Source organism: Doryrhamphus excisus, linkage group LG8 (assembly GCF_037039965.1).
Source record: "Doryrhamphus excisus strain RoL-2023G ecotype Guam linkage group LG8, RoL_Dexc_Guam_v1.1, whole genome shotgun sequence".
NCBI classification, from domain to species: domain Eukaryota; kingdom Metazoa; phylum Chordata; class Actinopteri; order Syngnathiformes; family Syngnathidae; genus Doryrhamphus; species Doryrhamphus excisus.
In genome coordinates, this window is record NC_136364.1 from 9,644,817 (window position 1) to 9,664,309 (window position 19,493).

Consider the following 19,493-nt stretch of genomic DNA (forward strand, 5'->3'; position numbering starts at 1 on the left):
AATCTTATTATTCACAGAGCTACCACAGTTCTGTAGCTTAAGATAACTTCTCATTGAAGTACAGACACAAAGTGTTAGAAGCTCAAGGCCAACATATTAAAATATGTGATTCATATAAAATAAATTAATTTGTTAAATTATACTAACACATACGTATATTCATGACAACATTGATCAAAGCACTCAGCAGCAAGTTTATTTTTCAAAGGACTGAAACCAGTATGTTTCATTGCTAGAAAGGTTGAGACAAAGTACCACTTTAAAAAAAATTCCAGAGCCTCAAAACTTGCACGTGACATCTTCACCAGTACGGTCAATAAAACTTTACATTCATGCTGCCAAGAGAAACGGTAGTAGACACATTGTTAAGAAGCGACTATTAGTTGTATTTGATCAGGACATGTTTCATTCCAGTCTTATATAAAAGTTCATGTCATTGAGTCACCCAGCACGTACCATCATTGTGAAGCATCATTTCAACATCACAATGAAAACAAGTTTCCAATAAGTTCCCAGGGTAGAAGTGTCATTATTATAATCCGACATTTCTTCCATGTTGCCTTTGGGTGTTTAACAATGTCATAAAGTCAAAAAGAGTGCAAATACATCATGTTTTCTTTGAATGACCATCACTGTGATCATTAATGGCTGTGGATGGTAGAAGTAGTCACATGACCACAGTTTTGTGGTCTAAGTGGAAGGAGGGCAGTGGTATTTCCTAATGTAAACACTACATTGACTTCAACACACACAAACACACACGCAATGTACAGAAACATGCAAATTAGCGGAAGACATCACAGGGCTCCGAAGCTTTTCGCTCACTTCCCCATCATCATCTGCATCGTCAAAACAATTTGCGCACCCGGACGTGCAGTGGACTCCGCTTCCGCTGAGACACCAGCAACCTATCACATGGCTCGCTGCCGCAGAGCCCCGCCCTCGCTGTTTGTTTTGCTGCCTGTCACATCGCCGTTGCCCGGCAGCAGGGGAGTGAACTCTGTAAAGAAATCATTTGAACGTCTGACTGTAACCTTTCACAGTAAAACGTCCTAATCAGAATCTCACCTTTCATTTCAGTTTCCATTTTACTGTCGGCACCTGAGCTGGGGCTCGTCGAATTGTTCTCGGGCAACCCTTCTGCATCTATGACAAGCTGATCGGGTTTGGCGGTGGCTTCAGGGGCTTTTCTATAATCCACGGAGTCCATCTTGACCAGACACAGCGTCTGCAGCAGACCCATGGCATCAAAGTCCTCCCCAGAGCATTCTCCTCCTTTCTTCAGCAACTCCAGCACCTACCACCGATAACAATAACATGATGTATTTATTTTGTCCTGTTCAGCAACGAATGCGGCAGCGCACAATAACACACCTTCATGTACTTGTAGGACTTGAGTTCACTGATGTTCTCCTCCAGGAAGAGCACATACAGAGACAGGTCGTCCCACTGGCCGCTCGGGTTGGGCAGGACGCTCACTGTGGGCAGTGATTGGTAGGTTTCCAGGAAGTGTGCGTACCCGTGACAGAGGAGTGGGCGGAGGCTGGCGTAGAAGACCACGGGGATCAGCGCAGCAAAGATGATCAGGTTGACGAGGCTGGGAGGAAAGAGACAAGGGGTGTGTTCCAAATCGTTCACTTCTGTACTATGTACAGTAATCCCTCCTTTATTGTGGTTAATTGGTACCTGACTCACTTAATCGTGATAAGTGAATTTCCGCAATGTAGGATTTCTCATTGATAAATGTAATATTTTCGTAGTTAGAGCATAGAAATCCTTCAAGATTAAAGCCCTCCAGCCATATATAAACACCCCAATTCACCTATTCACTTGTATTAACCAATGTAAAGGAGTACAGATTGATGTAGTATTTATTTATGTAGGCATAAAAAGATAAAATAAGCCATTGAGGACATAAGACTTGCGTTTGTGTGTGTTGCTGTAAATGTGCTCCAGTGATAGGGGAGACAGGAAGTGACGTCAGGGGTTCAGAGTTGAGTTTTGGCTTGGCGTGACGGCCACAACCTTAGGGATTATTGTGCCTGTTGGGATGTCATTCAAAGCTGCAGTAAAATCCTGTTATTCTGATGATCAAATCTGGTGCTTGTGTGTCTCATCCAACATTACTGACACCTAGTGACCAGTGTAGAATACTACATATCATCTTTGAATGCGCCTTCTGAATGACTTTTAGTTGTATTTTAGTTAATTATGATGTTTGAAAATGCTTAATTTAGGCAACAAATGTATAAAATGGACTCCAGTCCTAGTGATGGTGCAGCAAAAGGTACACAACAAGCTTTTTCCAACACAACGCCATCTGCTGGATTGCATTGCGATCTGGGGGCTAAGCAGATCTCTTCTGTATCGCAACTATCATTTTTTATGGCAATCTCAAGACACAAAACATACTTTCCGTTGGGCCGCGACAAAATACAACTGACAACCCAACCATAGCAACTACCACTCACATACCTGAGCAGCGTGAAGACTCCCACGGCGATGAGCTTACACTGCACCTTGTCGGGGACGGTGGAGTCGTTGGCGAGCAGGCCCACTCTCAGCGTACAGCCAAAGTCGTCTGTGAGAGACGCCAGGCGGAGGTAGTAGGCCAGGTAGAGGCAGGCGCACAGCAGCGTGGCCAGCGTCAGGCCGCGGCACAGCAGGTAACGAAGCAGCAGCACCCGCGAGCATCGCTTGGTCATCAGGAACTTCTCCACCAGCGGGTAGTTGAAGCAGCCCTCAGTGGGGTCGCTAACCAAGAGACAACTGTTATGCTATTAATGCTACGGGTTCTTGGAGGAGACCAGGAAGACCGCTCTACCTGTCTGCACCCTGCACTCCTGTGGTGGTCATCCGCTTTGCCAGCGTGACGGCGCGATTGTAACAGCGGTCCAACTCCTCCATGATGAAGCCCAGGTCCGACTGCAGGAGCGGCGCTGAAGAAAATCTCCAGAACAAGGCCGGCGTGTACGTCAGCATCGCCACCAGCAGCAGGATGTACGGAAAGAACTGGACAGGAGGCACAGTGGACCTTATTCAGACAATCCAGATAAGAACAGTGGTGTGTGTGTACCTTGTGCAGCCATAGGGGGAGCGTGTGCGTGTGCACGGAGGCCCAGCAGTACGAGTCGACGTACGCCGCCTGTCGCCAGGAGAAGTTGGTGGGAGCAAAGCAGCTGATCTGAGTGCCTGAAATAAGCAGACAGAAAAACCACCTGACATACTCATGCTCCTCAAACGAGTTCACGTGCGCAGGAGTCCCATGGGAGATGCTCACCGACAGAGACTTCCTGAGCAAAGGCCAGCGAGATGAGGAGGAGGGGGAGGCCCACAGCCACGCACGTCACCATTTTGTCCACCGCCAGCTCGGTGCGGACGCTGCGGTATCGAGCCTGGTTGGGATCCTTCAGCAGAAAGTCGCTGAACACATACTCTGTGGCCGCATGGGCGATGGCCATGTTGCCGCTTTAAGTTCACCTGCAGAGGCATGGCAAGAGACATCCTAGATGGCCAATTCTTAGACAACCTACACACATATTTAAAGTTGCCAGACATGATACCAGCCTGCAAGACTTGCTTAATTTGGCTCATGACTTGAGGTTTAGCCATCACATGAAGGACAGTGTGTGTGGGTTTTTAGCATCCCACTTCCTTAAATTCTGGAATATGAGGTATCTATTTCATCCTAACATCATTGATTTTATCAAATTTCAGTTATACATCACAACAAAATTATGTATTACACGGGTGCAGCATGGAATATAACAAAAATCAATGAATATATTCCATGTATTTGTACAAAGTATGAGTCGTTCGCGTACATTCAAAAAATGAATGTGCCCATAATGGAACTAAGAAGAGTAGCACAGTGCACAGAGCCTGCAGCTGTCACAGAAATGAGCTACACCCCTCAATTATCATTTATTTGTATCATCTTAATAGTCAACATGCTTCCTGTATTCTAAAACCAGCCACCGGTCGTTCTTCCCCATATAAATGACTTATAAACAGCACAACAGTTCATATACTATAGATATTTAGAGCAGACACGATTGAGCATGTCTCTGGCATGCTGGTCTCCATCACCGCATTGCATCTGCAGCTGTCTGGTTGCGGGTTAAAAATAAAATCCAGTCCAAAACAACCAGGCTTCCCGAACTGTAAACAGACTTCTTTGTTCAGCAAGAGTGGCGCTTTGCAATGTTTACCAAGAGCTCCACATTCACTAACAGCGCTGCACAAGTATATTGAATTATGTCACAGCGTGATGTCACCACTTAAATTGGCAGAGACCAATCACAAAAATACGGGACTGTAATGTTTAATTCTGCAGAGCGTGCAAGTAAGTTGGTTTCACCTCAACTCAATTAACTCTTTACTTTAAAAAAAGTAAAGATTCGGTGATGATGTATTCTTAAAAAGTAGCCCGATTAGATGATTCTAATAAAAACAAAAGCAGGAAAATTAAATATAACTCACCTTGGTTCTTTACAAGCCGTTTTCTACCGTGACATGACTGAACTGGCGCAACCTTGGCGGCAATAAGGGTGGCTCGATGCGTTTTCACTTAAATCATAAGGCAGCAGAGGCATTCAACTGGTGGAACAAAAGACAACTTTTATAAAGAATCCACTTCCCGTCGGGACAAAACCACTTCCGGCATTATTGACGCTGATGCCTCCAAGGAACTCGTGTCGGCTCGGATTTCTGACAATGTTGCCTACATGTTAGTTGGGGGCAAATCGAAACAGGTTCTCGGCTATATTGTTTTAATCCGAGTAGTTTGGTGTCGTTGGTGTATTGCGCTACAAATTAACTGTTACTTTAACGTCGAAAAAAAGTTAAGATTTGTTTGGGGGCTTTCGTTTAATCAAATCTGTGCTTGGTGAATCGGCCCAGTAGGGGCGCTAAAGTACAGAAGTACAGAAGGTACCATTGTACCTACAACATCAACGAAAAACAAGTAAGCTTAACAACGCTTACAATTTACAACCAATAATACTCTCTCTAGCAAATACCAACGTTTGTTGTTATAAAGCATTGCCCTTAACCCAATCTGCATGCAGCCTCCTATCTTTGCTTTGTTGTGTAAGTTTGCCTAATGAAACCAAAACCATGTTTAACTGCTGCTGGTGTTATATCGCGATAAATTCAAGTTGAGTCCAAACAAGTTACTGTCACAGACCAAGACAATTGCCGGAAATATGAAGAGCGGTTTTGGCACTAAGATACAAATAACCTCACTGGAACGTAGCGTGGATATTGTGCATACATTTGCGCTTATCAAATACAATTTTACAATATATACAGTAGTACTGGCGTAATAGTGATATTCCAGAAGCTTTATTTTCACGTTCCGGTGTCATGTACAGAGTTAGTGCTTTTATATTGAAATGCTTACCCGGAAATAAGATGACCTCTCTCAGCGCTGCCTTGATGACAGCACTGCTTCAAGCTCCCCATTCATTCCTTTCACTCGCATCCCAGCAGCGGCCCTCCCCTCCCGCTTCTCTCCGCCTGGAAAGATGGCTGCTCCGGCGCTGGTGAGAAGCTCCGAGCCGGCGCTGTGCCCGAGCTTCGCGGAGGTCTGCTCATTTCTGGAACGCTACGGAGCGGCCCTCGACCTGCCCGAGATGACTTTCCCACAGATGGAGGGCTACCTGCGCGACAAGACGACAGGTGAGAGGCTGGTTAGTGGCGGAGCGAAGAAGTGGCGGAAAGCTGCGACACTCGGAGCCTGGAGGAGGAGAAGGAGGGGGGCACCATCAGCACTATCATCGCGATGATGGTGAGGGTGATGAAGATATGTGTGGCCCTGCTGAACATCACCAGCTACTGCAGCTCGCTAATAAAGCTTTCAGCACGTTATATGGACACAACACAGTGTTTGCCTCCATTGGTTCTCCGCCATCTGAGAGACAAACACTAACATTTATAGCTAGTTTACAAGTTTGCACCAGGAGGAAGCGTCGCTGGCTAACACAAAGCTAGCACCCAAAGCATTACATTCTTTGTCGTGGGGGAGGAAGCTAATGGGCTAAAGTTAGTGGAAAATTGGGTCCAGTGCGTGAGTAAGGTTTGGCATAACATTTAAGAGGCCTGGGTAGAGTCATGTTGTTGATGTTGTGAAGGAGATCACGAATGTGATCGTGAAGGTAGCCATGATGCAGCCTGTTAGCTCTCAGCCTTGTCAGGTGGACTTCTTCTTTACTGCCAACAGAACTTGCAGTAATATTCCGCAAACAGACAAGTTAATGTAACTATTTATACGTTACTGGATATTATAAGTAAAATAAGTGTCACTGCTAAGCTACAGTAGCAGCCAAAACAGCGGATGTTAATTTGTGGCTGTCAAATGTGCACATGCGCAGTATGGCCTCTTAGCTGTTTGCTAGCTCGAGAAGTTAGCAAGATGCTGAGACTAACTATAATATGCGTTTATCGCGTTTTAGCTGGTGTTGGCGTTTAATGTACACTCTTTTCAGCTTTGATAACATCTGAAGATACTTAAGCTTCCACTTAAACTCTTCTGCACACTATTAACTCCATTTTGCAGTGTAAATTGATGAATTTTTTGGCGTAAGAACGGTGTGACGCCGTAACAGATTACGACACTATTTACGACAGTTGTTTCTTATTGTTGCCGTAGAAGGAAGTCAACAACAGAAATTAATAAGTTAATAAACTAAGCGTTCTCTTCACATGCGCATTCACAGATAGGCTTGTATTTTGCACTAAGACTCTGGTCGCCATTCTAGTTCTGAATTTAGCTGTCAAATGTCCTCAGATAAGAAGTGGATGAAACACTAAGGAGCATTTGCAGTTTGATGCGTACAATAATTCTGTTTGTAATGTGTTTCAGTTCCTAAACCACTCATAGAACTCCATGTGAAACTGCTCCGAAAGCTTGGGAAGACTGTTTCTTCTGACCGCTGGGAAAAATACCTTGCCAAGGCGAGTAGAATCCACACCAACTTTTTCCATCTGTGTGGTAATGAGGTGACCAAAGACTAAATGTACCATTTGACTTCTGCAGATGTGCCAGGAACTGAATAGTGCCTGGGCGTGGGAGCTGGAACAGAACGGCTACCAAGATATGTCCATGGAGTGCAAGTCCAGCATCCTCAAAGTATAGCACCACTAATTTTGCAACACTTGATTATCCAAACAGTTGATGTAGAAAACATGTTAGCGAGTATTACTCTTCATTTCATTCTTCTTTTGCCCATGTGTGCTGTCAGTATCTGTGCGAGTGCCAGTTTGACGACAACCTCAAGTTCAAGATGGCCATCAATGAAGAGGAGCCAGAGAAGATGCGGCTGCAGCCTATCGGGCGGGACCGACAGGGCCTGATGTACTGGCTTCAGCTGGACCAGGAGCAGAACATCCGGTTGTACACGGAGGAGCAGGACGACCTGGACGGGTCCACCTGGAGGTGCATCGTCCGGTGAGACTCGTGGAGCGGTTAGTGTGCCATCAGCTAACATGGCCTGTCTCCCTTCAACCCGTTTGTCCGCCAAACTGTTTCCTCAGGACCCGCAACGACCTGGCTGATGCTCTGGAACTCCTGAAGGCCCAAGTTTCAAACCAAAACCAGGCTGGATCCGGAAACAGCAGCCCGGCGCAGGGAGAAGCAGGTAGGTGGAAACATCTGTAACAAGTACAATATTTCCTCACATTGACAGCTAAAGACGGCTACTGACTTTAATGGGCTGTATAAAATGTATTCCAAAAATACCTAACACAGCTTTTTTCTTGTGTGGTGACAAAGTGGATGAGGTCACCAAACTCAGCAAGACCTCAGAAAGCATTTCTGATGGTGTGAAGGTTGACAGTGAAGGAAAAAACCTAAAACAAGGTAGTAAAAAGTAATTTTCATTACATTTCATTCTTAACATAGCAAACCTGACAGTAATTGTTATTCTTGTTTGTGGTTTTTAGTGACAAATCAAGAGCGGATAACGACCATCAAGCAGGAGGTGAAAGAAGAGAAGGCCGATTACCCACCTCCTGTTTTTGATAACCACGTGAGCACCATCACCTCCATCATCAAGACAGAGCGCAGGGACACCGATGCCCACAAAAGCGCTGTGTCTGTCGTCATGGCACCTGGCACGGCCACATCAAAACAGGACGTGAACAAGGAGGAGGAGGCCGAGCGTGCAGTCGTCAGGAGCAGCCAGCAAGCTAAGATACCACTGAAGAAGAGAGAGCTGAAGCTGGCAGAAAGCTACCAGAGCAACCACCTCAACAACAAGAGCAGCAGCAGCAGCAGCATCATTGTGTGCAACCCATCAGTCATCCAGAGCAAGGACGTCTCAGTAGCGCCCCCCAGTGGCTCTGTGTCATTGCAACAGCACACAGAGTCGATCCTGAAACGAGAGCTGACCAATGGAAGGGCGTCACTCCTGTCGCCACACAAAGAGGGACAAAACGAGGCAGTGAGCGTCATAGGTCACATCGGGGTAATCCGTGGGCCACCCGAGCGCGTTCAAATGCCCTGCGCTGGTCCAGAAGAAGAGAACGACTGCAGACTTGTGGAGGAAGACAGGGAGTTGAGCAGGAAGTCGGTTCTGGTGAGAAATGCACCCGTTGTTGTAGAGGTGCCATCTGTGGCCGCCACTTTGCTGCCTCAGGCTGCGGAGGGCACTGAGAGACTGGAGGTGGAGGACAAGGGCAAGAAACCAACAAAGGATGAGGGCAAAGACACAGCGGCGAGCGTCCTTCAAGGAATGACCACCAATTCGGGATCACAGGAACTTCATGTGGAAGAGGAAGGAAGCAGAGACAGGCTCCAGAAGGACACCAGTACTTTAGGCTCCGACCCTTCTGTCACAGAACCCCAGCAGGATGGGGAAGGCATCAATGGCGGCCTGGTGGATCAGTCTGGCGAGAAGGACATTGCACATGGTTCTGAGCACAAGCCACGCCCGCTAGAGGAAGCCTCCTCAGAGCTCCAGAAAGAAGGAATCAGGTTGAAGATTAAGATTCCCCCTCATCGCAGAAACAAGCTGCGGGCCAAAGATCAGCAGAGGGAAGTGTCTGAGGAGGGGAGGTCGCTCAGGAGGTCTGCAAGGATTTGCAAGTTTGTATCCGTCATCCATAAAGCATTCACATGCCGGAGTTGTTGTCGTCTTTTTAAAGATTGTCTGCTTTGTCTACCTGCAGGCCCAGCACCAAAACTACTGACGGCCAGAAAAAGAAACGAAAGCAGACCGCAAGAGAAGAGGAGGAGGACGACAATGACGACGAAGTAGAAGATGATGAGGAACAGAGTTTGGTGACCACGAAAGACAGAAAAGCTCAAGCTGTTGTCCAAACAAGGAAGCGAAGGGTAACTTTTTTTGTGAGTGACATTCTTTCTTTTTATATTGTTTTCCTCATCATGTTGTGTTTCAGGGCAAACGGAGACACGGACGCCCCCGCTGGACCAACATTCGCACCAAAAGACGCAAACCGAATGATGCAGAAGAGGTGGTGGACAGAGAGGAGGAGGCCAGCGAGGGAGGATTCCACTCAGAGGAATCCTATCAATCTGAGGATATTCCCAAGGAAGACGCCTGCTCTCACTGCGGCCTTCCCAACCACCCAGAACTGGCGAGTGTTCCTCTTCTACCTCAGTGACATCACCACCATCGTGTCCTCTTGCGGTCTGACATGCTCATATATCGTGCGTGTCTTTTGTAGATCCTGCTGTGCGACTCGTGTGACAGTGGATATCACACCGCCTGCCTGCGACCACCGCTCATGCTCATCCCTGATGGCGAGTGGTTCTGTCCCCCCTGCCAACACGTAAGTCCCCCCCAATGAAAGCCTCTGTACTGTATGTATGGGTTTGATAACAGGATTTGCACACTTCTGAGCAATGTGGTATCGGCTGTGTTTGTGTGTTTACAGAAGCTGCTGTGTGAGAGACTGGAGGAGCAGCTGCAGAACCTTGACAGTGCTCTGAAGAAGCGGGAGCGAGCCGAGAGGAGGTAAACACACACTTTTTGTGAGCACAAAAAACCACTCAATGAAGCATCTTCACCTGTACGCTGACGCAGCTTAGCCCAGAATGCCGGTGAACTTGTTACGGTGAGGTAACCTTTGACCCTCCTGTCTAACTTTGTGTCAGGAGGGAGAGGCTGGTATACGTCGGGATCAGCGTGGAGAACATCATTCCTGTGAGTAAAGCACCAACATGGTGAATGTAAACACTGAAGCTGTGGCTGTGTGGTACAATTGGCACACTCACACACTTAGAATTTTGAGTGCACAAGTACATTCTCAGTGAGAAGTACGGCAAAACACAGTGCACTATCAGCCCACGGGTGTTGCACTCATCACGCCCCAAATGGTGAGTGTGCAGATGGAAATGGAATACTTCTGTCAGTACACTCCAGCCACTACTACTACCACCACCATGAGCCACTACTTTTTTCACACGCTTTGATTTCTGTGGCTTAAACAAGGATACGGCTAATATGGCTAAAAGAACTACAGTTCCCATCATGATTAAGACTCCAGATTCACCAAGTTGAGAGTTTCTGAAGTGGATTCTAATACCACGTTTTGATGTTTTATCTGGCAACTGTGTTTTCAGTTGACAATTCTTAAGTTTGATCAGGTTTAGAATTGCCACAGCTTCTGCTGAGACTGCTTCGACTCTGTTTGGGGGGCGGGGCAACTCGCGGCTCAACATCGGAGCTACGGAGCTAATGAGTGAGGCTGGGAACACCAAGTCTAGGTAGGATTGCAAGGTTTATAGTGTTATAGACAAGCACGGCCTATATATGCTGTATAGGGACAACATTTTTTTTCTCTTTAAATTTGGTAGTTGCGACTTAATAGTTCAGAATTCACGGTAGCTTTTGAGTGGACACATTTTGATTGTTGTTCACGATTTGGTTATGGGTTACCATTATTTCAACTTAGTCCCTCCACTTCCACTACTTGGACATCATGGGGTCCACACCCGGATGCTGATAGTGCACTTGTCAGTGTGAACGAACTGAAGTGCGTCAGTTGAGACTGTCTCGTTCACGCAGGGAGATGAGGAAGAGGAGGAGGGAGAAGAAAAGTCTGCTAAGAAGAAAGATCCAAAGAAAAGTAAAAATCTGGGGAGAAGATCAACCAGAACCAGGAAACACATTAGCTACAGGTGGGTGTGGCATCTTGGTTTACCATGTGAACCACTCTGTGTTTACTTACATAGTATATTTGTGCCTCAGATTTGACGACTTTGATGACGCCATCGATGAAGCCATCGAGGAGGACACTGGGGACATTCAAAGTGAGTGGACTTAGAGATGGTTTATACTACTAGCTTACGGATTGTTGCTTGGTAATGGTATAAGAGTATATAATTTAGCTTGAGCAATGTTATAGGAAAGCAAAGAAGTAAAGATAAAAATGTAATAAGAGTAAAAAAGCCGAAAGAAACTTAAGTAATCTGCGATGGCACTGATGTAACAGCAGGGGGAGGCAGAGACATCACAGCCCTCCTGTCTCAGGACGGGAGGTTGGGTCGCCGCGGGCCAATCCGAGCCCAGATGCACACCAGGAACAGGAAGAAGCGTCGCCTGAATGACCTGGAGAGCGACAGCACGGCGGCGGAGAGCGAGGATGAGTTCACGCTCAGCGAAAGGTGACATCATCTTGTTCTGCATCTCTGAGTCTGGCATTGTTGCCAGCCCGTGTGATTTCAAACGTGGCTTTGTCGTCCTCGCACAGCTCAGAGGATGAAGAGTTCGGAGGTTCAGGTGATGATGATGATGATGACGACGACGATGAGGAAGATGACGGCGCGGGCAGCTGGGACAGTGCGTCCCGTCCCAGACGTTCGGCACTGAAGCACAGACCCGGGAGGACCAAAGACAAAGCCGGGAGACGACTGGGGCGGCGGAGGCGGCGGCGGAGACACTCCTCAGAGGATGGCGGCAGCGATGACGAGCTGGGTGAGTTTGATTGGTCGTCTGACTTGTGCTGAAAAGCAATTCTAATGTTTTCTTGGGCTTCTGTTAGACGCAGATCAGTACAGCGACATGTCGGACTCCGATAAGAAGCGAGGAGGGCTGAGGCGGGGCCACCGTCAGCAGGTCAACTACAGAGAGACTTCAGAGTCATCGGACAATTCCAGGACGTCTCCCAAAAGGGACAAAGTCAAACCACGCGGTCGACCACGCAAGGAACGTCTCTCCAGCGACTACAGCAATGGTCAGTGGTCGCCATAGCAACCATCGTCCACACACACCATCATGTGCTCACCACGTGTTGTTCTTGCAGCATCGTCTTCCTCACGGGACTCAGAAGAGGAGGACGACGATGAAGGTGGTCGGAGGAGGAGAGAGAAGAGGAGCAGAAGCGAGGAGGAAGACTTCTGCGCTCGCCGGTCCAAAGCAAAGCGGAGAAGACGCCAAGATGAGGAGGAGGACGATGACGACGACCAGGCGAGAGGGAGGCAGCGTAAAAGGAAATCCTTGGAAAAGAACGATGACGAAGACAAGGAGAGGACAGCCAGAGAGGAGGAAGACCCGGACAAAATGGGCAGAGGGAAGAGGAGAGAGATGCTGTCTCAGCAGCGCCGCAAGCGCCTCGCTCAGATGCTGAAAAAACGCAGACCTTCCACAGATGAAGATGACTCCCAGGAATCTGAATCAGAGTCTTCCTCCGAGGAGGACCGCCCGATACGAAAAAGACTCAACCGCATCGACTCAGATGAAGACGATGAGGAGGGGGAGTCTGAGGAGGAGATGGAAAAGTCAGAAGCCGGAGGCAAAGATGACAGTGATGCTCAGGATGAGGGGCGGGGCGACAGCCCACCTCTGTCTAACAGACATCGGACCTCCAGGGGCCCGGCCAAGCCTGGGACCGCAGTTGCTGCCGAGCCCAGGGACAGTGCAAGGTCAGGCGGGCAGGACAAACACAACGGCCCCTCACATGCGGAGGAGGAAAGGGAGGAGGACGAGCAGGCCCAGTCAGACTCATTAAACTCTGTCCAGAACAGTCCACAGTCATGATGGACCACATTCTTCCTTGTGGCTTTTACTTTGGAACTTTCTGGACTTTTGTGCCCCCTCCCCTTCCTCGCCATCGTAGTCCAACCGCCATAACACTTGTAACACAACACAGAAGTAGCCACACGCTGTGACCATAAACGGATACTACAACTGATCATCCATCCACCTGACTCTTCCTGAAAGCCCTGTGGTCCTTTTCACAGCACTCCAGTCAATGAGTGCCAGGACACACTCTGAATCACGTGACCTGGAGACTTAACTTTGTCTCCCGTTGGCGGGAAGCAACCACTGACTTTTTAAGGGGAAGCAACCTCTGTCTTTTTAAGGGGGTGGCTTCCTGGAAATGTCAGCTGGTTGTTGGCTGTACATACTTTACCATACGCTCTTCTTGTAAAATAGTACATGTTTAGTCTGTTTTAGTGCTCTTGTAAGATACACTGTTCTATTTTCTCTATGAAGGAGAGGACCGCTGCGGCACTGCGAGCCTCGCCGCCATGTTTGAGATTCTGCCACAGCTGCTCGCAGTGAAAGCGGACCAGGAGAAGATACTTTTAATCAAGCCAGCAGGGGGCAGCATTTTAACAGCGAGAAGTAGAAATGCTCATTTACGTAGCATTAGCTAAACTGACCAACAGCAACGAAGTTACTATGGTTACAGCAAGCAGCCAGGGGGGCGTGTGCCCGGTGGGACGGAGCAAAGCTGCTGCTCCCCAACATACGATACCTTTTTTTTAACTGTTTTAAAAGTTAATCTCCCACAAATAATAATCTTCAAAGTTTTATAAAGTATAAGCAATAAATGGCCTTAAAGAAAAATGTCCATCTGTAATAAAAGTATTGTTAATCAAAAATCAATTATATTTATAACAGCATTAATTTGGAACATAATGCATTCTTTTCAAGTACTGAACTGTTTTGGCCTCAAAGTACAAGGATCATCAAATTCTTTGAACAACATATTGGCCATGTTCAATATTTTATATTCCAGCTCCCATTTTCAACTTAATTATTCTGATGTATTACCCAATCAACGCCCAGCAGGCCAGCCTGGTCACATGAGACGAAATAAACACTTTATTTTTTTACTGCTGGAAGTTTGCTGTGTTGATGAAGCTGATGTGCGCCCATCACAAAGTGGTCCTCTTTCCAAGTGCAACTTATCAGGACTGAAACACTCAAGTGGACGTGACTCTGTTGTTGTTACTGTAGTGTCACTGTCTTCTAAATGTTGTCTAAGTTATTAAAAAACATCACTGCGAGCATCTCCTTAAAAACGTGTCTTTTTTATATATATTTATACAATATTACATATATTATTTCTGTGAGAACTTGCTTACAGTTTATGACACAATGAATAAATGTATATATATTTATTTATAAATGTAGTATTTAGTTTTTGAGGGTTTTAAGATTTCTTTTTCTTCAAACAGTTGTTAATACGTTTTTTCACTCGTCATCCTTGAGTGGAAAGCAAGCTCTTCCGGGACAGACTTGCAAAATAAACGTCAAAAGGCAGGCGGAAGCCGTTTGCGTGCCAGGCTTCTCATTTCCGGTTGTCAGGCGCTAGCACAAGGCCACGTTGTGTTGCTGATAACTCATGAAAAGACGTCTTACGGTTTGCTAGAACTCACACTAAACACGTTTTAGAGATCTTACGCAGGCTTCGACGTCACGCTTTCAGCGGGCTGCGGCAGACTTAGCGTCCATGCTCCTTTTGATCCCGGCTAGCAGATTAATGTCATCGAGATAAATTAGCAGGATTTGCCGCAACAGACACGCCAACGTCTTCCCGTTGACGAGCAGAGCGCTTTTGATTCTTAATCTTCTTCTCATCTTCTGACGATGGTTTTGTTGAAGAACTTCCATCCTCCCACCGAGGGAGTCAGGCTCCAGCAAGCCGACACCACTGCGGTCATGGACGGCAACAAGTTGGGCTGCGGGACGCTCTACGTCGCTGAAACGTAAGTCAAACCCTCCATGGCGCTTTTCGCTACAAAATTGCATATTCACGGCTTGCTGGTGCGAAGTAAAATGACTTTGCGTCGTTTTTCGAAGCACACTGTGTTGAAATTGTGTTTATATCCGAGTCACAAATGCAATCTTTGGAAAGAAACCGGAACTTCCGGTGTAGCTATTGTAGGAGTGGGCGGATTGATACTAGCATGACGAGATCGATATTTTTCTGTTGTTTATGTTCACAAATATGCAGTTTTAACGGTATGAATGACATAATTCATATTTTTTAGGATTTGGGGGCATAAAGCCAATGGATATGAATAAGCACCAACGGTAGTTTTTGCTTTGGTTACTTATTTTGCTCACAAAATTATATGTAATAGAAGCGAACAATTGATTGACATTGATATAGTGTGTTATTGTTGATGTTGGTTGATATTACATATTTGTACATTATATACTGTTTATATATATATCAAGTATCTTTTTAATGTTTGCCTGGAATTGTCCTGTGTTTTATTGTGATTATGAACAAATTAAAGGAAAAAATCTGAAAAACTGTCAAGTAAAAAGTATCCTGATCAGTTATGCTCACATTGTGTTTACTTGGTATCGGATTGATACCAGAATTTGCAGCGTAGCTCGTCCTTAACTGGTGTCTTTCAAAGTAAAATACAAAAATGCATGTATGAACATAATTCTCAACTTCAGTGCAAGTTTCAGCTTCACTGCTAAAAACAAATGGTGTCTCTTTGACTCTGCAGGCGTTTGTCATGGTTCGACGGTGCCGGACTGGGTTTCTGTCTGGAGTACCCCACCATTGGCCTGCATGCCATCTCCAGAGATGTTAGCGCATACCCACAGGAGCATCTCTACGTCATGGTCAACGGAAAACTTAGTGGTGAGACCCGCAGCCTTCACATACAGACATGGGAGTCGTCGTTGTCACTGGTGTTTTTTTTTCCTCTTTCCCTCCCAGAGAAGGAGAACGAGGCAGAAATGGCAGACAAGGTGCCTGATGAGGAAGGTGATGACGCCAGCAGTGACGGTGGTGATGATGATGATGAAGGACCCATCACAGAGATCCGATTTGTGCCCGGTGACAAAACTGCATGTGAGAACTCATTAGGAATTATATTGGATATTTGAACTCTAATGAATATACAGTACATGTACAGTTATCCCTGTCCTGTGCTGGTCTGGTTATATGTGGTCTGAAGTTGCGAGACCGGTTGGATGTGCAGGCAGCATGACTATTACACGCTCCCTCAACATTTGGGACATCTGTCACATTGTACTGTGTGATAAAAGTGCACATTTTCTAGTGGCGTTTTATTGTGGCCAGGCTAAGGCATACTTACCGCAGCACTTGGAGGTAGAACCAAGTGGGATATTTCCTACAAAACTCTCCAGTTTTCTGAAATGTTGCATAAATACTGTATGTTTCTGATGCAGCTTAGGTAACATACTCTGTGCCTATGTGTGTGAGCAGTGGACTCCATGTTCACGGCGATGTGTGAGTGCCAGGCGCTGCATCCTGACCCAGAGGACGACGACTCGGACAACGACTTTGAAGGAGAAGAGTACGATGTGGAGGAGGCCGGTCAGACACACACATACACACACTAAAATGCAATGGAGTGGGTCTAACAGTTGACATGCGTTTCTTTGCTTGTGCATCTCTGGTTGCTGCCGTGGACTCGCCACAGAGGCTGGTAAGTCACGCGTCATCCAACATTTGAACACGTCATTTTAAGCATTCGTCTTCTGTACGTCCCGGCAGAGCATGGCCACGCCGACATCCCCACCTTCTACACATGCGACGAAGGTCTGTCGGCACTGACGCAGGAGGGCCAGGCCACGCTGGAGAGACTGGAGGGCATGTTGGCCCACAGCGTGGCGCAGCAATATCACATGGCTGGCGTGCGGACGGAGCAAAGCAACGCAGAGTTTGAAGGTTGGACGCCGCAGTGATCCGTTCATATCCTATATCGTGTCACAGCGGACTTGACTTGGAGTGCATGTTGTGTGCAGATGGGATGGAGGTGGATGCTGATGCCGCGGAAGCGGGTCAGTTTGAGGACGCAGATGTGGACCACTGGTAAGTCACATGTCTCATGTCTCACATAAGATGGCTTTAACAGACCACTCTCGTGTCTGTAGATGAACGTCGTCATGGGAGCTGCACTTCTTCAAGGCCATCAGCACTTCCTGTTGACACTGTCAATCATCCCAGTAGTCTTGCATGTGTGCTAGTAGTCACTGGAATTGTCCATTCCTGTCAAAGTTGTTTTTGTATCTAAACACCAACCTAACATGTGATATCCTTCCTCGTAATTGTCAATAAAATATTAGTTTTTGTAGATTTGTTTGCTCGTCAGCTTTATTATATTATTCTAACTTGGCCAACCTATCAGAACTTTTTTAATATTGATGTGACTGAGGTAGATGAGTTCAAAGGTCATGCTAGCTGTGCTGGAATGTCAAACATGCTATTGTTTATACACACGCTGGCCACTTCATTAGGTACACATCTACTATGAGCTTTTATCCCACCGTGAGTACATTAGTATTTGTATTGTGTATTGGTATTTTTACTTAGCATACCTAATGAAGTGGCTACTAATGTGAGGCTTGTTACAATCTAAAAAGTCACACATTCTTGTAGTTTGTGCTCTTCTGGTCAGATGGTGCTCAGTAGTCTTGTCCAACTTCGGACGTGGACAGACGCTGCTCACTTCCTCTTCATGGTGTCCAGAGGCGACTGAGAAGACGCTTGGCTTGACAGTTTGTCAAAGAGCAGCACAGAGAATGTCATTCCTGTAGGAAGAGCAGCAAACGCGCGCTAAAAGGAAGCATCAGACAACGGTTTATGTGAGGAAACGGGAGAGAGTCTCACCCAGTAGGGGTCCCATCCAGTAGACCACACAGTATTCCAGCAATGAGCTTCCAGTACAGCTAAAGAGTGTGGAGAAGGCCAAGGCTGGATTGAACACTGCCCCTGTCGTACTGCCACCTGCAGGCACACCACGTCATTGCAGCTGTCATGTACTAGTATATCACAGTGCACTCACAAGTCCCACAAACTTGGGAGTTGAACTACCAGCATCAGTGACGCCCTACACTGCAAATTGCACAGTAACAAGTGACGTCATACCTGCATACACCACCGACGTGATGACTGCAGCGATAGCGTGCACGCGGTACTTCTCCTCCAGAGCGCGTGTGTGCGTGACAGCCGTTTGAACGGCGAACGCGCACGCGAACTCCACGCACGCGGCCATGTACAGAGGCGCGCGTATGGCGCTGGCGCACCAGAAGCCGCTCAAAGTGTGGCGCGTGTGCAGGACGGACAAGCCCCGCCCCCAGATCACCTGCACGGCGGCGCGCGCCCCTTCGGCAGCGACAAACTGGCACGAGATCTTCAGCATCGCGTCCTTGCCCGAGATCCTGGCGCGGTACGCGTGCTCGACCGTGCCAATGGGGTTGCCTGTGGCCCCCCTAAAGGTGAGACCGTGGGTCACCGCCGCCAGGTATGTCAGCGTCAGAGACACACCTGCAGGGACCACGCCCATCTCGGACAGCAGCCTGAGCTCGTGCGTGCAGCAGCACAGCTGGAAGGTAGACACGAGCTCACCCGCGTACGCGCGCACACTCGTTCCCGCGAGGATCCGCCACAAGGTCCTTCGAGTGCCGTCACTCAGGGCAACTACGCCCACCAGGACCGCCAGGGACACTGCCAAGTCTGCAAACATCTTCCGCACAAATACGTTTTTTCCTCGGCTGCTGCTGCTGCTTCTCCTCGGTGTCCAGTTTGGCTACCACTTCTCCTCTTAGCCGAGGAACGAGGCGTGCAGCCGGGGACGAATGAGCTGCAGCGACCCTGGCTCACATGAGGAGGGAGAGACCACCCCCCCTTCACCCTCACTAACGATAAATGTAAACAAACAGAGAACTTTGTCCATAAGCGCTAGCAATGCGCTGACACTGATGCAGTGTTCATTTGAGTGACATTTGGCCACGCCTCATTTTAGGCTAATCATTGCGTCATCTCATTTGGAAATGCAGTGCCAGTTTAACCACAGGATGTCGCTGTGTCTCCAATCATCAACTCCAGTGTCCTGCTTGTATTGGATAGACACGGTTGGATTGGACCTACATGAGAACCTCATGGATTTGATGACTTCACGGTTTGGAGGAATGAAAGCAAATCCGATTAACTTTTCAACAGGTCGTAAGATTCAGTAACCTCCTTTTCAGAGCAACTGTAGTTTCTGTGGTAGAATACTCAATACAATATAATGGTATAATAGAAACACTGACATTAATGATAATAAATTCATGAAGATTGCTAGCTATGATATGTTGATGTTGGTTGGACGTGACTCAAGTTGTTAAGAAATATAAAAAAAAGTGTCAGGTGGGCATTGGCCACGAGGGCGTGGTCGGTCTTGCGCATGCTCGCTGGCCACTCTTCAGCCCCGGCGTAATGCCCCATTGTCCCTGAACGCACCACCTGTGATCCCTGGCATC

At 47.3% G+C, this 19,493-nt stretch overlaps 4 protein-coding genes across 5 annotated transcripts; 2 read left to right on the plus strand and 2 right to left on the minus strand.

Moving 5' to 3' along the window:
* Nucleotides 1-191: 191 nt before the first annotated feature.
* On the minus strand, nt 192-5,692 carry LOC131135037 (pannexin-1-like). Of its 2 annotated transcripts, XM_078792774.1 has the most exons (9): nt 5,405-5,692; nt 4,483-4,599; nt 3,281-3,480; nt 3,077-3,192; nt 2,825-3,012; nt 2,476-2,754; nt 1,375-1,597; nt 1,069-1,297; nt 192-1,000 (listed from the first exon to the last, which is right to left on the minus strand). In XM_078792774.1, the coding sequence occupies exons 3-9, from the start codon at nt 3,459-3,461 to the stop codon at nt 912-914; spliced, it is 1,305 nt and encodes a 434-aa protein (XP_078648900.1). In that variant the 5' UTR covers nt 3,462-3,480; nt 4,483-4,599; nt 5,405-5,692; the 3' UTR covers nt 192-911. The 2 variants fall into 2 exon arrangements, with proteins under 2 accessions (XP_078648900.1, XP_057936812.2); XM_058080829.2 differs by lacking the exon at nt 5,405-5,692 and having other exon boundaries at nt 4,483-4,820.
* rsf1a (remodeling and spacing factor 1a) lies at nt 5,462-14,089 on the plus strand. The gene is made up of 18 exons (XM_058080822.2): nt 5,462-5,682; nt 6,866-6,957; nt 7,040-7,132; nt 7,245-7,450; nt 7,537-7,640; nt 7,775-7,861; nt 7,945-9,088; nt 9,172-9,337; nt 9,403-9,600; nt 9,691-9,795; nt 9,901-9,980; nt 10,121-10,169; nt 11,034-11,146; nt 11,217-11,278; nt 11,461-11,632; nt 11,719-11,942; nt 12,010-12,201; nt 12,271-14,089. The coding sequence occupies exons 1-18, from the start codon at nt 5,529-5,531 to the stop codon at nt 13,002-13,004; spliced, it is 3,975 nt and encodes a 1,324-aa protein (XP_057936805.2). The 5' UTR covers nt 5,462-5,528; the 3' UTR covers nt 13,005-14,089.
* Nucleotides 14,090-14,525: 436 nt separating this feature from the next.
* On the plus strand, nt 14,526-17,323 carry clns1a (chloride channel, nucleotide-sensitive, 1A). The gene is made up of 8 exons (XM_058080836.2): nt 14,526-14,965; nt 15,725-15,861; nt 15,940-16,074; nt 16,453-16,563; nt 16,670-16,675; nt 16,744-16,917; nt 16,995-17,061; nt 17,124-17,323. Coding segments are annotated over exons 1-8 (750 nt in total). The 5' UTR covers nt 14,526-14,846; the 3' UTR covers nt 17,125-17,323.
* aqp11 (aquaporin 11) lies at nt 16,330-18,967 on the minus strand. The gene is made up of 3 exons (XM_058080835.2): nt 18,118-18,967; nt 17,860-17,976; nt 16,330-17,780 (listed from the first exon to the last, which is right to left on the minus strand). Exons 1-3 carry the CDS (start codon nt 18,713-18,715, stop codon nt 17,695-17,697), a joined length of 801 nt encoding a protein of 266 aa, XP_057936818.2. The 5' UTR covers nt 18,716-18,967; the 3' UTR covers nt 16,330-17,694.
* Nucleotides 18,968-19,493: the final 526 nt, after the last annotated feature.

Bases quoted from the DNA above. Each gene is read 5' to 3' on its own strand.
- LOC131135037 (XM_078792774.1), bottom strand. From the start codon at position 3,461: ATGGCCATCGCCCATGCGGCCACAGAGTATGTGTTCAGCGACTTTCTG. The intron at 1,598-2,475 runs GTATGTGAGTGG...CTTTCCTCCCAG, and splicing joins GGAGTCTTCACGCTGCTCAG to CCTCGTCAACCTGATCATCT. The intron at 1,298-1,374 runs GTGTGTTATTGT...TATCGGTGGTAG, and splicing joins AGTCCTACAAGTACATGAAG to GTGCTGGAGTTGCTGAAGAA.
- rsf1a (XM_058080822.2), top strand. From the start codon at position 5,529: ATGGCTGCTCCGGCGCTGGTGAGAAGCTCCGAGCCGGCGCTGTGCCCG. The intron at 7,862-7,944 runs GTAGTAAAAAGT...TGTGGTTTTTAG, and splicing joins AGGAAAAAACCTAAAACAAG to TGACAAATCAAGAGCGGATA. The intron at 9,796-9,900 runs GTAAGTCCCCCC...GTGTGTTTACAG, and splicing joins TCTGTCCCCCCTGCCAACAC to AAGCTGCTGTGTGAGAGACT.
- clns1a (XM_058080836.2), top strand. From the start codon at position 14,847: ATGGTTTTGTTGAAGAACTTCCATCCTCCCACCGAGGGAGTCAGGCTC. The intron at 14,966-15,724 runs GTAAGTCAAACC...TTGACTCTGCAG, and splicing joins ACGCTCTACGTCGCTGAAAC to GCGTTTGTCATGGTTCGACG. The intron at 15,862-15,939 runs GTGAGACCCGCA...TTTCCCTCCCAG, and splicing joins GGTCAACGGAAAACTTAGTG to AGAAGGAGAACGAGGCAGAA.
- aqp11 (XM_058080835.2), bottom strand. From the start codon at position 18,715: ATGTTTGCAGACTTGGCAGTGTCCCTGGCGGTCCTGGTGGGCGTAGTT. The intron at 17,977-18,117 runs GTATGACGTCAC...GTGTGCCTGCAG, and splicing joins CACGTCGGTGGTGTATGCAG to GTGGCAGTACGACAGGGGCA. The intron at 17,781-17,859 runs GTGAGACTCTCT...CTCTTCCTACAG, and splicing joins CTGGATGGGACCCCTACTGG to GAATGACATTCTCTGTGCTG.